Consider the following 14,112-nt stretch of genomic DNA (forward strand, 5'->3'; position numbering starts at 1 on the left):
CATTTTGGGGCAGTCTGTTCTCCAAATCTGAAATCTAGAACAGTTACGAGTTGGCATAGTAAATTGTTGCCAAAAACTATAATTGCCCTTATGCCCATGGCAGTTATAAGAGAGCCTGCCTCACATCGGACAGAAAACAGGACCTCCCGCTGGATCTCTTTAACCCCTTGAGTGGCGGGTTTCCTACCACCCTGTCGTGCCCACCAGGGCAGGTTTTTTAAAATGGTCTAATCATTGAATTTCAACTAGTTTTGCAGTTGCGTCTCAAGAGCCATAACTTTTTCATTTTTCCATTGACATGGCCATATAAGGGCTTGTTTTTTGCGGAACAAGTTGTGATTTTTTTAAACAGGAGGGAGGAAAAAAAGAAATGGGGAAAAAAGAAAAAAAGGGGCCATGTCATGAAGGGGTTAAATAATGTATTAACTTCCTTCCCTGGGTCATTACGACGCATGGATACCACATGTGTGATTTGTATTATTGATTTTTTACAAAGTAAAGGGAGACTAAGTGTTTTTATAATTTTTTTAAAATAATTTTTTAACTTTTTTTTTTTTTGTCCCTTTAGGGGACTTCCACAGGGGCCCATCAGGACCCCCTGATCACATTCCGGGGGTCTGATGGTGACAGCCCTTTACATGCTGCAGTGACAGCCCTTTACATGCTGCAGTCACATAGACTGCAGCATGTAAAGGGTTAACACAGCAGAGATCGGAGGTTTTCTCTGATCTCTGCTTTAAGAGCTGGTACCTAGCTGTCCTCTGACAGCCAAGCACCAAGCTCTCCCTGCCACAGAGACCATCAGCTTGCTTCTGACAAGCCGATGGTCTCTATGGCAACCTGTAAACAAAGCAGGACATTGCCGACATGTCGGCAATATCTTCTGCTGGTTTTTCAAAGCCCTTGCTTTGTTCTCTGTGGGTCTGTGCAGGCAGAGCACACTGTCACAGCTTGTGGCATTGTGCTCTGCAGCTCCCATAGTGATACATAGCCCGGAAATCTTCCGGGCTTTATCGCTATGGGCAGTGGAGCTCCTCCTGGAAAATTTCCGGGTGTGCCACTCAAGGGGTTAAAGCTCCTGTTTCATGTCAATCGGACTTTTTTTTTTTTTTTTTTTTTTTTTAAATATGGAATAACCTCCAGATCCCTCATGGGACTGTAGGATGCCTCTCCCACCCCCTCCATGGGCATAGAGTGTTGCCTGGTGGCGTAAGACTCCAGCCATGAGCCGCTGATTAAGTCTGGGAAACCACCTCTTCCCCCAGGCTGAACACTGTCCGCCACATCTCCTGGTCCTGCTTCTCTTGGGCCCTGGGATCACTTTCCGGCAGTTGTAGGAGAGCACTAGGTGGTACCTCTGAGGCCTCTCCTTCTGCTATATGGATCGGACATCGGGAATGCGGGAGATCTCTTCTCTTGCTCTCTACCTGTTGGAAACCTTATTGGTAGCATTTTGTGTGTACCAGAAGTTCCAGTCATGTGGTAACGTCGAAATGACTCGGACATACTTGGTGCCAGAAGTTGTAGTGCTGCACTGTTTGCAGCTCCCAGGAAATGATGCGGTCGGATTTTCAGTCGCACTTGTGATGCTTTTTTGCCATTGTGATTAGCATGGGAATGTGGAGGGCCTTTGGTATAGGGCACCACCCGTTGGAGGATGGATGCAAGCGGTGTGAATCATATTGTTGGAAAAGACCTCAAGGATCATCTGGCCCAACTCCCTGCTCAATGAGTTCAGTAAATTATCCCAGACAGATATTTGTCCAGCCTCTGTTTGAACACTTCCAGTGAAGGAGAACTCACCACCTCCTGTGGTAACCTGTTCCAACTATTGATCAACCTCAATGTCAGAAAGTTTTTTTCTAATATCTAATCTGTGTCTCCTCCCTTTCAGTTTCATCCCATTGCTTCTAGTCTTTCCTTGTGCAGTGTGACAGCCCTTCAGATATTTGTAGACAGCTATGAAGTCTCCTCCCAGCCTTCTTTTTTGCAAGCTAAACCTTCCCGGATCCTCAAAGGACATGGTTTGTAAACCGCTCGGCATCCTGGTAGCGCTTTTGTCAAATTGCTCTAGTTTGTTGATGTCTTTTTAACCCCTTCCCGCTCCAGGACGTACCGTTACGTCCCGGGAGCCTGGTACTTCCCGCAAAAGGACGTACCGGTACGTCCTGGAGATAGCACGGGATCACATAAGATCCCGTGCTATCCCGCAGCGGGAGCCGGCTGTCAGTCACAGCCGGCGTCCCGCTCCAACAGCGGGGGGACATCGGAGATGCGCCCGCCGCTGTTAACCCCTTCCCTGCCGCGATCTAAGTAGATCGCGGCAGGGAAAGAGTTCACAGAGGGATCGCGATCCCTGTATGTCTCCGGCCGGAACTCGCGATGTTATCGCGAGAGCCCGGCCTGTCACCATGGCAACAGGACACCAGACACTGGCGTCCTGTATTGCCTGTGCCTATAATCGCTGTACAAGCGATAAGGCATGGCAGAGCAGTAGCTCTGCCATGCCTTATAACAGCGATCATAGGCACAGTGATGTAAGTCCCTCAGAGGGACTCAAATAGTGGGGGGGAAAAAGTGTAAAAGAAAAAATGTAAAAAAAAATGTAAAAAAAACCCCTTTTTTATGCTTTTTCTAATATTAGCATAAAAAAAGGGAAAAAAAACTAAAACCCCACATATTGAATATTGACGCGTCCGTAACGACGTGTACAAAAAGTTGAACACGCTTTTTATTTTGTACGACAAAAAGCGTAAAAAAACCCGCTAAAAAACAGAGGCAAAATGCTAATTTTTAGCATTTTGCCTCACAAAAAATGCAATAAAAGTGATCAAAAAAGCCGTACATTTCCCAAAATGGTACCAATAAAAACTACAGCTCGTCTCGCAAAAAATAAGCCCTTAAAGAGCTCCGTACATAGAAAAATAAAAAAGTTACATGACTTTGAATGCAGCTATAGAGGAAAAAAAAGATTTCCAAAAAAAAGGGGGTTTTATTGCAAAAAAGTGTAAAAACCTAAAAAAAAATAACAATTTTGGTATCGTTGTTACCGTACCGACCCGCAGAAAAAATTTAGTGTGTCATTTATGCTGCATGATTAACTCTGTAAAAAAAAAAAAAATCTATGGCAGAATTGATGCGTTTTCTCTCCCTGTTATCATTAAAAAAAAAAATAAAAAAATTTTACGATATTGTCTATATACCCAAAAGTGGCACCGATAAAAACTACAGATCGCCACACAAAAAACAAGCCCTTATACGGCCGCGTCCACGGAAAAATAAAAAAGTTATGGCTTTTGAAAAATGGAGATGGAAAAATACCAAAAAATCGCTTGGTCCTCAACGCCAAAATAGGCCATGTCATTAAGGGGTTAAAATTGAGGTGCCCAGAACTGGACATGGTATTTCAGATGAGGTCTGACCAAGGAAGAATAGAGAATCTAGACTGTATTGATCTCTAAATATATCCCAGAATTGTCTTTGCCTTTTTTGCTGCTGCATCACAATGTTGACTCATGTTCAGTCTATGATCTATTAGTATGCCAAAGTGTTTTTCACATGTGCTGCTTAGCTCAATTTCTCCCTTCTGTATGTATATTTTTTTATTTTTTATTTTTTTCTTGACCAGATGTAGTACTTTGGTATTTAACAAGGAGAAATACATTCTGTTAGTCGCTGCCCACTGTTGGCGTTTATCCAGATCTGTTTGAATCCTTTCTATCTTCTCCAGTGTTAGCCATCCCTACTAGCTTTTAGGAAGGAAGAAAATGTATGTTGTAGGAAGAGCAAAAATTGGAAGACAGATAACAAAAATAAGGGACTGTGAGGGGTTAGCGTTAGGATAGGTAGCAATCTGGGCGTAAACAGTCAAAGAATGACACTCTGGATAAAGTTCGTAGTCCAGGCTTCGCCTGGGTTTATTTCAGCACAAAACAAAGCAAAAACGGGCCTCAACTCCAGGCCAACATAAAGTAACCTCTGTTCGTTTGAGCACTCACTATACATAGACCGGCCCTGACTACTCACTTGAAAAAACAAACGCTTGCTGCGCACAGCCAGCCTAGCTCTCAGCCCTGCAGAGGTCTCAGCACACCTCTCCTAGGACCGGCAGGCCCAGGCTTTATAAGGCCTGGTACCAGCCTCACCTGGTACGTGGGAGTGGCCATCCCACCCTTCACTTTGACCACTCCAGGAAAGGCCGGCCCGGACTATGTGGCTTGGAACCACTTACCAACTACAACGTGTCAGTAACTTAATGTTACTGACACACAACTGCTGGCTTCCTCCACCGAGCCCAGACCGCTCGGTGGCACGTATCTGCCCAAGTGCTCCCTAAAACCTCATAGGAGAGCATCCTAGGCGAAATATATCTGCCCTCCAGTACTTTGCCCGTCACTGTCTCACAGGACTTATTTAAATAGTAGTCTAATCCCCTTAATAAAAACCAATTATCACACCAGACTTACAAGTAGGAGGGCACCTTTTTCTTTTCTTTAAGGTTTTGGAAAGTATTTCAGCTAGCACCTGGGTAAAGGACATTATAAGCGATGGCTATCGTCTGGAATTTTGCTCTTCTCCAAAAAGTTTCAAGCTTACTGATCTCACGTCAGATGCTGCAAGAAGAAATTTACTCTCTCTGATAAAAAAAAGAATGTTCTTTCGTGTTCCAGAGTTAGACAGTGATCATGGTTTTTCATTCATTGAAATGGGCAATTAAGTTAATTAGTTCAATATATGCTATTTTTGTGCGCAAATGCAAATAGAGCCTTCTGTTAATTTTTTTTTTCTTCCTCGCGTGAATGAAATGCGCGCAAAATATGCTCATGTGAACCAACCCATTGAAATCAGTGGGTTCTACTCACTGCTCTACCCCTTGGGATTTCTCAGGCCCCAAGAATTTTTTTGAAACTGGTTGTGGAAGTCATGGCTCCTCTTGGGGAGGAGGATGGGATTATTGTTCTTCATCCGGACAACTTTCTGCTTGTAGATCACACAACAGAAGAATTAAAAGCTCAGATTTCAAGGGTAATATAGATTCTGTCCAGTCTGCATTGGCAGATATATTGGAAGAAATCTTGTCTTCTACCAAACTCCAAATATATTTTCCTAGAGAAGCTTCTGGATTTGAAGCTCCAGATCTGAACTCTACCTCATCAGAAGATTCTGAGGCTAGTGGACAGGATGGAGGCTGTGAAACTTCCCACTACAATTTCAGTAAGAGAGGCTATGTCTATTTTAGGGATTATGACCTTGTTAATTGGGCTTCTTTTCATTCAAGACTGTGGCAGTTGGAGATTCTGGACCGTTGGGATGGGGGAATGTCGTCTCCAGATGCCCAATTCATTCTTTTCCCAGGGTGAAATCTTCAGTTCTGTGGTGGACCTCTCCAGATCGCTTGTCGGAGGGGATTCTGTAGGAGGTCAGTCATCTGATTATTACCACAGATGCAAGTCTATTCAGAGTAATTTCTCCTTCAAGGAATGCAATATAGAGCTGAGGGCCATACATATCGCTCTATCTCGATCAGTTCCATTACTGTGGAAGACATGTAAAACTTCTGATGAACATTTCAACAGACGTAGCATTTATCAGGCAGGGTGGGACAAGATCTCTGTCCTTAATGAGGATAGCAGATTTTCCAGTTAGCAGAATCCAATGTTCTCTCCCTTTTTTTTCTTAAGTCCACCTTAAAGGGGAAGACATTATCAAGACAAATTTCCTGACCAGACATACTCTGTCAAGGGAAGTGGGCACTGGATCAGGAAATCTTCAGTCAGACATGTTGGCTATGGGGTACTCCTACTGCTGCCACAAGAGCAAATAGGAAATATTGCATATTTTTCACCCTGAGACCTCAAGATCATGCTGTGGGAATACATGCCCGGTCTCTTCCCTGGGAGGGAGTTTTGTTATGCATTTCCTCCTCTATGCGTACTTGATGATTTAGAAGATAAGAAAAGTACGATGTGGGTAATTCTGATAGCCCATTTTTAGCCGCGCAGAGTATGGTTTTCTTGGCTCAGGAGGATATCTGACGGATCCCCGAGTGCTTCCAGAGAGAGATCTGCTTCTCCAGGACCCTCTACATCATGCAAAAAGCAAGGGTCTCTCGGATGAGGTAGTTTCTACCTTGTTTGCTAGTCAGAAAAGGGGACCTCAGATATTTTAGGGTCTGGAAAGCTTTCTTCGGATTTTGTAAAACTCCGGTAGATCTGTTTTCAGGCCCGATAATGACAGAGCTTTATGTTTTCTTTAAGTGTAGTGGGTTTAAAGTTCTTATTCAACCCCTTCTAAAGTGTAAGTTTCAGCATCAAGTGCCCTTTTTGACTCAGAACTCTGAACGTCCTTGGATCGGCAGATTTATTAGAGCGGCAGGTAGACTTCACCCTTCACGCAAGTCCAGTAATCCTCCATGGGATCAGGATCTTGTCCTTTCTCAGATTTCCAAGAACCTTTGGAAGATCTCTCTATTAGAATCTCTTCCGAATTAGCTTTCCTTATTGCACTAACTCTGCTAGAAGGCTAAGGGAGATTACTGCTATTCTGCGTTCCCTCCTCCTCCTACTAATGTTTTACATGACAGGGTTCTAACCCAGACCCTGCTCTTCTTCCTAAGGTGTGTCAGATTTCCATCGCTTTCAGTATATTATGCTGCCTTCTTTTTGCTCAAAACCAAAGAATGAAAAAGTAGCTGAATTTCATAATCTGGATGTCAGAAGATCTTTAAGTGAAATACCTTGAGATTACTAGGGAGTGGAGAAAATCTTCCCAGTTTTTTATGCAATTTCAGGGTAGTAACGGCAGAAAAAGGTCCTAGAAAAATAGTGGCTAGATGGATTCTAAGGGCCATCCAGTTGGCTTAGGCCTCCCTCACACAGACGTTTTTGTACAGCGTTTAGTGCTGCCTTTTCACCGTTGCGCTAAACGCCGTACAACGCTCCCATTCATTTCAATGGGGCTGCTCACACAAGCATCAAAACGCAGCGTCTTCAACTATCTGACTATCTGGCCTTTTTTTAACTATGCATCGCTCATTGAAATAAATGGGTAGCGGCTTTAGCGCTGCCGAAAATTTAACACAACTTGGTACCACATTTTTGACAGCGCTGAACACAAGCGCTAGCTACATTACCTAAAAGAAAAAGAAATCCATACTTGCCTAACTGGCGCCATCCGGTTCCCTGACGCTGCTCTCCAGGCAGGCTTCTGGGCACTTTCCATCACCGACAGAGCATCTTTTGCTAGTGAAGGGATTTGAAGACCCTGAATGGCTATGATTGGTGCATCCAGTGCTGGCAGTGATTGGCTCAGCCCATGAGCTCAGCCAATCGGAGCAATCTCTTGCTGGAGGCGAGGGTCCTCAAACCCAGTCACTAGCAAAAGATGCTCTGTCAGTGATGACAAGTGCCCGGAGAGCAGCAGCAGGGACCCGGATGGCGCCAGCTAGGTGAGTATGTATATATATATATATATATATATATATATATATATATATATATATATATATATATATATATATATATATATATATATATATATATATATATATATATAATATATATATTTAGCTTCCTGACAACGCTGCTGAAACCGCAGTAAACTCAGTGTTGAAAAATGCTGCATTTCTGCAAACACCTGTGTGAGGGAGGCCTTATTCCTCAGCAAGGGGTACAGCTCCTTCGGGTTTTAGCGTATATCCCGCTATATGTACTTCATGGGCAGAGAAAGCCAATGCCTCTATAGAACAGATATGTAGAGCAGCTATGTGGAGCTCTTAACACTTTTCTCAAGCATTATAAGCTAGATATTCAGGCTTTTGAGCAGGAATCATCTGGAAGAAAGGTTCTTCAGGCGGTAGTCCCCCCATAGCTCTAATTTAGTTTACTCTCTCATGGGTGTAAGGGAAACAGGATTACTTACCAGTAATCGGTTTTCCGTGAGCCCATGACAGCACTGTTGTATTCCCACCCATGTCCATTTTAAATGCATTAAGATAGAAGAGAAAAAGATGAAAGCTTAGGTTTAGGTAAAAAAATAAATATATCAAATATATACAGCTTGTCTAGTAAACCGGTGCCTTGAAATGCTACAGACTGAGAAGGCAGTGGGTGTTCTCGTCTTTAAAGATATTTAGGAGGAGGTCCTGTTACCGATCCCATGGTGGGGGGCGGACTCCCTTATAGGTGCTGTCACTGACTTGTAGATTTCCGGTAACTAACCCTGTTGCTTCTGGCATAAATGATAGTAAATCCCAAGGTTGGGGGTGCCCACACTCCTTAACCAGAAGGAGCCCTGTTCCAATTTTAAAGGCCAAAAGCTGTGAGACCAGATTAAAGTGGCCATATGTTGCAGCTTTTGCCCCACAAGGTGCTGTACACCAAGCTGCAACTTTTTATATGCCAGAAAACTGGTGCAAAAAGCTTTACTTGTGGCAGTTTGCTGTTTCCTCCCCCTCTCCTCTGCATGCATGTAGGTGTTACACACCTGTCCACTAAATGGGTTTAACAAATCCGCGCGGGTGTCCCACACTGATGGTCTGCGCCCACAGGGAATCATTCGACACCCACAGGTAATTAAATACCTGCGGATGTCCTTTTTTCTGCTGCACGAATCGCACATGTGGGAAATCGCCCGCAGCATGCTCCATTTTCTGCGGGTGTCCGCGGTTTCTACTGAAGCCTATGGAAGGCGTCCGGTCCCGCGGCACAACCGCAGCTGTATTCGTGCTGTACCGCTGGAAAGCAGTAGTTCAAAAAAGAAAGTGTGCCAGCGTGCCGAGCAGAAAAAACAATAGATCCGGGCGCGACAGGCGGCAACCTGCAGCGTCCGGACAGGTGAGTATTATCTATGTGTTTGGCCTCATGTCTGTGGGAAAGGAGGGATCCACTGTGGGATTCTGCATGCAGAATCCGCGGGCCCGAATTTCCCTGTGAGTATGAGGCCTTATGCTTGCAGGGTTGACATGTTGGAAGAGGGTTTTCCTCTACTCTTCCAGAAATGTAAACCCCCTGCCTCCAAGATTTCCATCCACCTTAGTTATGGTCTTTTTTTGGCAGTTGTTTTAACCCTTTACGTTTGAGCCTACTTGGACAATTTTTTTTTTTTTTTTTTTTTGTCACTTCATCAGAGAGAAATAGACTTTTTTTTTTTTTGATTGTCAGTGTAGCTGAGTATTTTCCATTCTACCAATAAATTACGTAAAATGTATTGATTAACTCTTTATGAAAGGATTATTTCGACTTTTATAGAGTATCTTGTTTTTATGGCATAGATAGATGCGGCTCCCACGTACGTCTCCAGAGTGGTGGTCGCCTGGTGAAGTGGCCATTAGCCAACACATCCAGGATTACTTTGAATACAGAAATGACGGGAACAGCCGAGTTCGCTCTCTTCCGGTCTCCTAAACCCCTTAACGCTACAGGACGTATATTTATATCATGGAGGTTCAGAGTTTGTATGGAGGGGTTCGAGAGTTGATCCCGCTGCATACAATGATGGTACTGGTTATCTTATAGCAGACACTTGCCCGTAACGCCTATGATCAGCCGCTATTAACCCTTTAAATGCCATAGTCAATTCTGACAGCTCTTAAATGCCCCCCCTTACCCCCTGCTATGAGATTGCGGGATGCCGTTCAGTCTGGGACTTGCTAAAAGCCCTCAGGACTGCCATTGCAGATTGCCAATCAAGCTGTCAGATCGCAGTATAATGAAATACTATGGTATTACACTTTACTGCATGAGTGATCAAACGATCGCCAGTTCAAGTTCCCTGTGGGAACTAAAAAAACAACTTTAATAAATGATTAGAAAAAAATCAATAATTAAAAGGCCACTGAGTTTAAATGTATTGATGATTTCCCCCATTCATGATGTAGCTTTCCCTCCAGTGGGCGCTAGTGTTACCTTGGTCAGTTATTTCTCTCTATTCAGATTTAGTTGGGTTAATGCTGTCTGAAAGCGGTCCGTTTCAGGCTACCATCACACAGGTGTTTGTACGGCTTTTTCAACAGCGTTTTTATGCACCCCATCATTGTAATGGGTGATGTAGTGCATCAAAAACGCACAAAAATGGAACATATAGCATTCGTCTGAGAAGCCCCAGCATAAGCTGTCTCCCAGCAGGTAGCATGGTATAGCCTCTAGCTAAAGGTACCTTTTACATGATACAAGTATGGCATAGGCACCCAACAGCCATCCCAGCAACCATCACTCCTTGGTTTCACATGGGAACAATCGTCTATCAGAGAATGGAGGCGGAGTGGGCTGAAGATATCTTCTGGTCTCCATTCACTGTAAACAGGCAGTTGCTCAAGGATTATCGACTCCTGTTTACGTTGAGAGTGAAGTCTCTTAGTAATCATTCCGTTTTAGCTCGCTGAAGCAGAACGGCTAGCGATTACTGAGTGACTTCTCACTCACTACCGTGTCGAGAGCCATGTGTACACGGGTTGACAGTCGCTCATAATTGCTCACTTGAGCAATTATTCGGTCAACTACCGGTCTGTGTAGAGGTCAATGGATGCTGTTGCATCATGCGATAGGTTTGAAAGTGAAAGTAAGAAATTGCACTCTCAATATGGTGTCTGATAAGCCTCAGACAGGGGGCTGCACTGCAGAGAAGTGCCCGCAATACACGTAGAAGACCTCCAAAGTGTGACAAGCAGTCAGGTGAGGGGGAAAGGGATGTAAAATATGTGTTTCACCAAAGTGGCCCTTTGCTTCCCATAAAAGTAACAGAAATAGACATGTATGACCGGTACATGGAGGTGCTAATGTCCTTTTAACAGTTTGTCGGAGGTGGGGGGAATCCCATGATAGTTTTCGTTGGGAGTTAAACTTTCACCACACAACATAAATGATGTGTTGCCTTTATTCAATGGGTAGCTGTGATAATAGTGATTCCAAATATGTATAGTGTTTTGTTTTTTCATTCTACTTCTGCGTTTCCCCGAAAATAATACCTTGCCTGATAATAAGCCCTAGCCTGATTTTCAGGAAGGGGAGCTTGAAATATAAGCCGTACCCCAAAAATAAGCCATAGCTACACTACATTAAAAAAAACCACTCCCCTAGCAGGTGTTGTCCGGGGCGCCCCGCCGGTCTCCCACACTCTGCCAGGCTTCCGTGCAATCCTCCATGCCAACGGAGCATCTCTTGCAATCGCTTGCTGAAGGCGGGGTATTCAATCCCTATCACCATCAAGAGATGCTCCCTTGCTGTTGAGGACTGCATGGAAGCCTTCAGGAGCACCACGGGAGGGACCCGAACGGTGAACGGCTAGGTGAGTATAAGACACCCCGTGAATATAAGACCCTGACACACTTTGGGGGCAAAAATGAATATGGCTTATTTTGGGGGTAGGGCTTATATTTCAACCCCACCCCTGAAAATCGGGGTAGGGCTTATTATCGAGTCAGGTCTTATTTTTGGAGCAGCATGGTAGAATAAAAATGCATATGACAAGGTCTTATTTTCAGGAAAACACGGTATGTTACAACAGCTACTAACACGTTTTTCATGGAGAAAAAAAAATTTGTTGCATTCCAAGGGCCATACTTTTGTTGTTTTTTTTTTTTTTTTTTTTTGTTTCAATCCATGCAGCAATATTTGAGCTTGTTTGTTGCAGAACAAGGGACAAGTCCTATTTTTGGGGGGGGAATAGAATCATTCTGAGATGCATACGGTATAGGTTGACCACTTCTATATTGGTTTTAGATACTTTTTTTTACATTAAATATTTTTTCTTTGGAGTTTCATCACGTTTCTTTACCAAAAACATAAAAAAACAAAAAGCGCTGCTGTCAGCCACCCGCTTCTGTGCACGTGCGATCACCGTGACATACATGCTCATCAGCTGGCTTTAACTAAACTTGTTTTGTGGGAAAGGGTTAAACTTGTGTCCATCTTTATAGTTCCTGCTCTTTTATTCCAGGGGAAGACTGAATCTATATCTGTCACTAAGCTGCTAAGCTGCTTTGATGACCTGGTGGCGGTGGGCACCGTTTCTGGCAGAGTGGTGATTTTCCAACTTGTGTCTCCCCTTCCTGGACGAAACAAGCAGGTCTGTATGTGCACCGTGGCTGGGATTAAAGGTGCAGATGTTCACTCTAGTAACATAGTATGGGAGGCTGAAAAAAAGACGTGCGCATTCAGTTCAGCCTATTCTGCAGTGTTGATCCAGAGTAAGACAAAACATGAGGAAGAAGCCAGTTCCCCCTTTTTTTTTTTTTGGAGCGAACAAATCCTTTCCGACTCCAAATTTGGCAATCTGAATAAATCCCTGGATCAACACCCCTTCTGAAGTAATCTAGGGACTATAACATGTAATATTACACTCAAGAAAGGTATCCTATTTTGATGCACCCCATGATCCTACTTGCCTTGGCAGCAGCTGCCTGACACTGGTTGCTGCAGTTAAGCTTACAGTTAACTCAAATCTCCGTTTCCATGTCAGTTTGCCCAGTGGTTTCCCATTTAGTGTGTAGCGGTGACATGTTTTTTCGCTGCCCCTATACATAACCTTACGTTTATCAGTGTTAAACGGTTCTTTTTAATGTGGATGTTCATATGTTTGTTTAAATCCAGCCATAGTGATGGTGTTATACACATGGACCATAGAGGAACCAAACATGGCTGTCAGGGATGATAGACCCGAACACAAGCACAGTTGTGCCAATTGATGTCTTAGAAGTAAGTTAATCTTTTTCCCATTACTTGTTGCAGCTCCGCCGGTTCGATGTCCTCGGCAGCCATAAGAGCAGTATCACCGCCCTGGCCTGGAGCCCCAACGGAATGAAACTGTTCTCTGGTGATGAAAGAGGAAAAATTATCCAGTCCAACTTGGATTTTGATAAGGTGAATGCCGAGCTTTGGAAGGATTGGCTCCTTATTCCGTACATGTGCTTCCTACCACTTTACTTTGTCTTCATTTAGGGTACATGTAACTCCTGCCTGATCCTAGAGGAATTGTCCTCTATAGTCCAGCTGGATTACAGCCACAAAGTTCTGCTGATATCGACCACTCAAAGATGTCTGCTCTTCTACACAGAAGAAAAGTCTATCAAGCAAGTTGGAAATCAACCTAGAAAATCGTAAGTTATTTAGAAATTAACCCTTTCCCACACCTTGACAAAGGGTTAATTACTAGGTCAAAGTGATCGCACTGCTACTGTGCCCACATGATCGCCAGCAGGAGGATGGCTGTAATCCTGCTGCAACTTCTAGGTCCAGTGAAGACTCCGATGCCAAGCCTGTGTGCAGCACTGTATAACCGGATGGGGACCTGCCTGTAACCATGATCGCCAGGGCTGCCTCATTATGGAACAGCCTGGGGAAAGAAAAAGGACTCCAGGGCTGTCTCTTGTAAGAGCCTGTTGGGGCATAGTAGTCGTATGTCCTAACAGGAGCCTGTTCCCATTTTTATACAGCAGCGCTATATACTAAGATATAGATATATATAATGCTAGTATGTTAGCAATAGAAATGAAGAATATTAACGGCTCATTATAGTATTTTAATTTTTTTAAAGGTAACCTGACTAGAGATGAACGAGCATGCTCGTTTAAGGCTGCTGCTCGATCGAGTATCATTCTTATCGAGTAACTGTGTACTCGCTCGAGCAGCATGCGGGGAAGGGGAGGGGGGGGGAGAGAGATCTCACTACCACCCACCCACCCCTGCATGCTGCTCGATGAGACTGCTACTCCATTGAGCAGCAGCTTTAAACGAGTGTGCTCGCTCACCTCTAAACCTGACGCATCCCCAAAGAAACTGTTATGGTGCGGTTAGGGGACCTGGCAGGAATCCTGGTGGCCTTTTTTTTTTTTTTAAATGCCCGTTCCACTATCCAGGACTGTCACCTGGTGAAGTCTCTTATACAGGTCTATGGGAGAGCGCACGCATGGGGCTCTGAAAAGGGTCAGATTTTCCTGATTGCAATCTTCACCAGGTGATAGTGCTGGATCTTGGGAGCGGGTGAGCATAACAATTAGATCTCCCTGTCACGTCGCCTAACAGCACCATAACTGGTTTAATGTGCTCTGGGGACGTGACGGGTTCCTTTTAATTGGATTTTATTCTAACCTATATATGCTAACCTGTTATAACCTCT

General features: G+C 44.0%; 1 protein-coding gene across 1 annotated transcript in view; it reads left to right on the plus strand.

The window, feature by feature from the left end:
* TECPR2 (tectonin beta-propeller repeat containing 2) overlaps window positions 1-14,112 on the plus strand; it is a 56,431-nt gene that overhangs the window by 10,013 nt on the left and 32,306 nt on the right. The window contains exons 3-5 of the mRNA XM_066607479.1: window positions 11,935-12,063; window positions 12,726-12,857; window positions 12,936-13,093. Coding sequence (XP_066463576.1) covers window positions 11,935-12,063; window positions 12,726-12,857; window positions 12,936-13,093 — 419 coding nt within the window. The remainder of the gene's footprint in view (window positions 1-11,934; window positions 12,064-12,725; window positions 12,858-12,935; window positions 13,094-14,112) is intronic.

This window comes from Eleutherodactylus coqui, chromosome 6 (genome assembly GCF_035609145.1).
Source record: "Eleutherodactylus coqui strain aEleCoq1 chromosome 6, aEleCoq1.hap1, whole genome shotgun sequence".
Taxonomy (NCBI): Eukaryota; Metazoa; Chordata; class Amphibia; order Anura; family Eleutherodactylidae; genus Eleutherodactylus; species Eleutherodactylus coqui.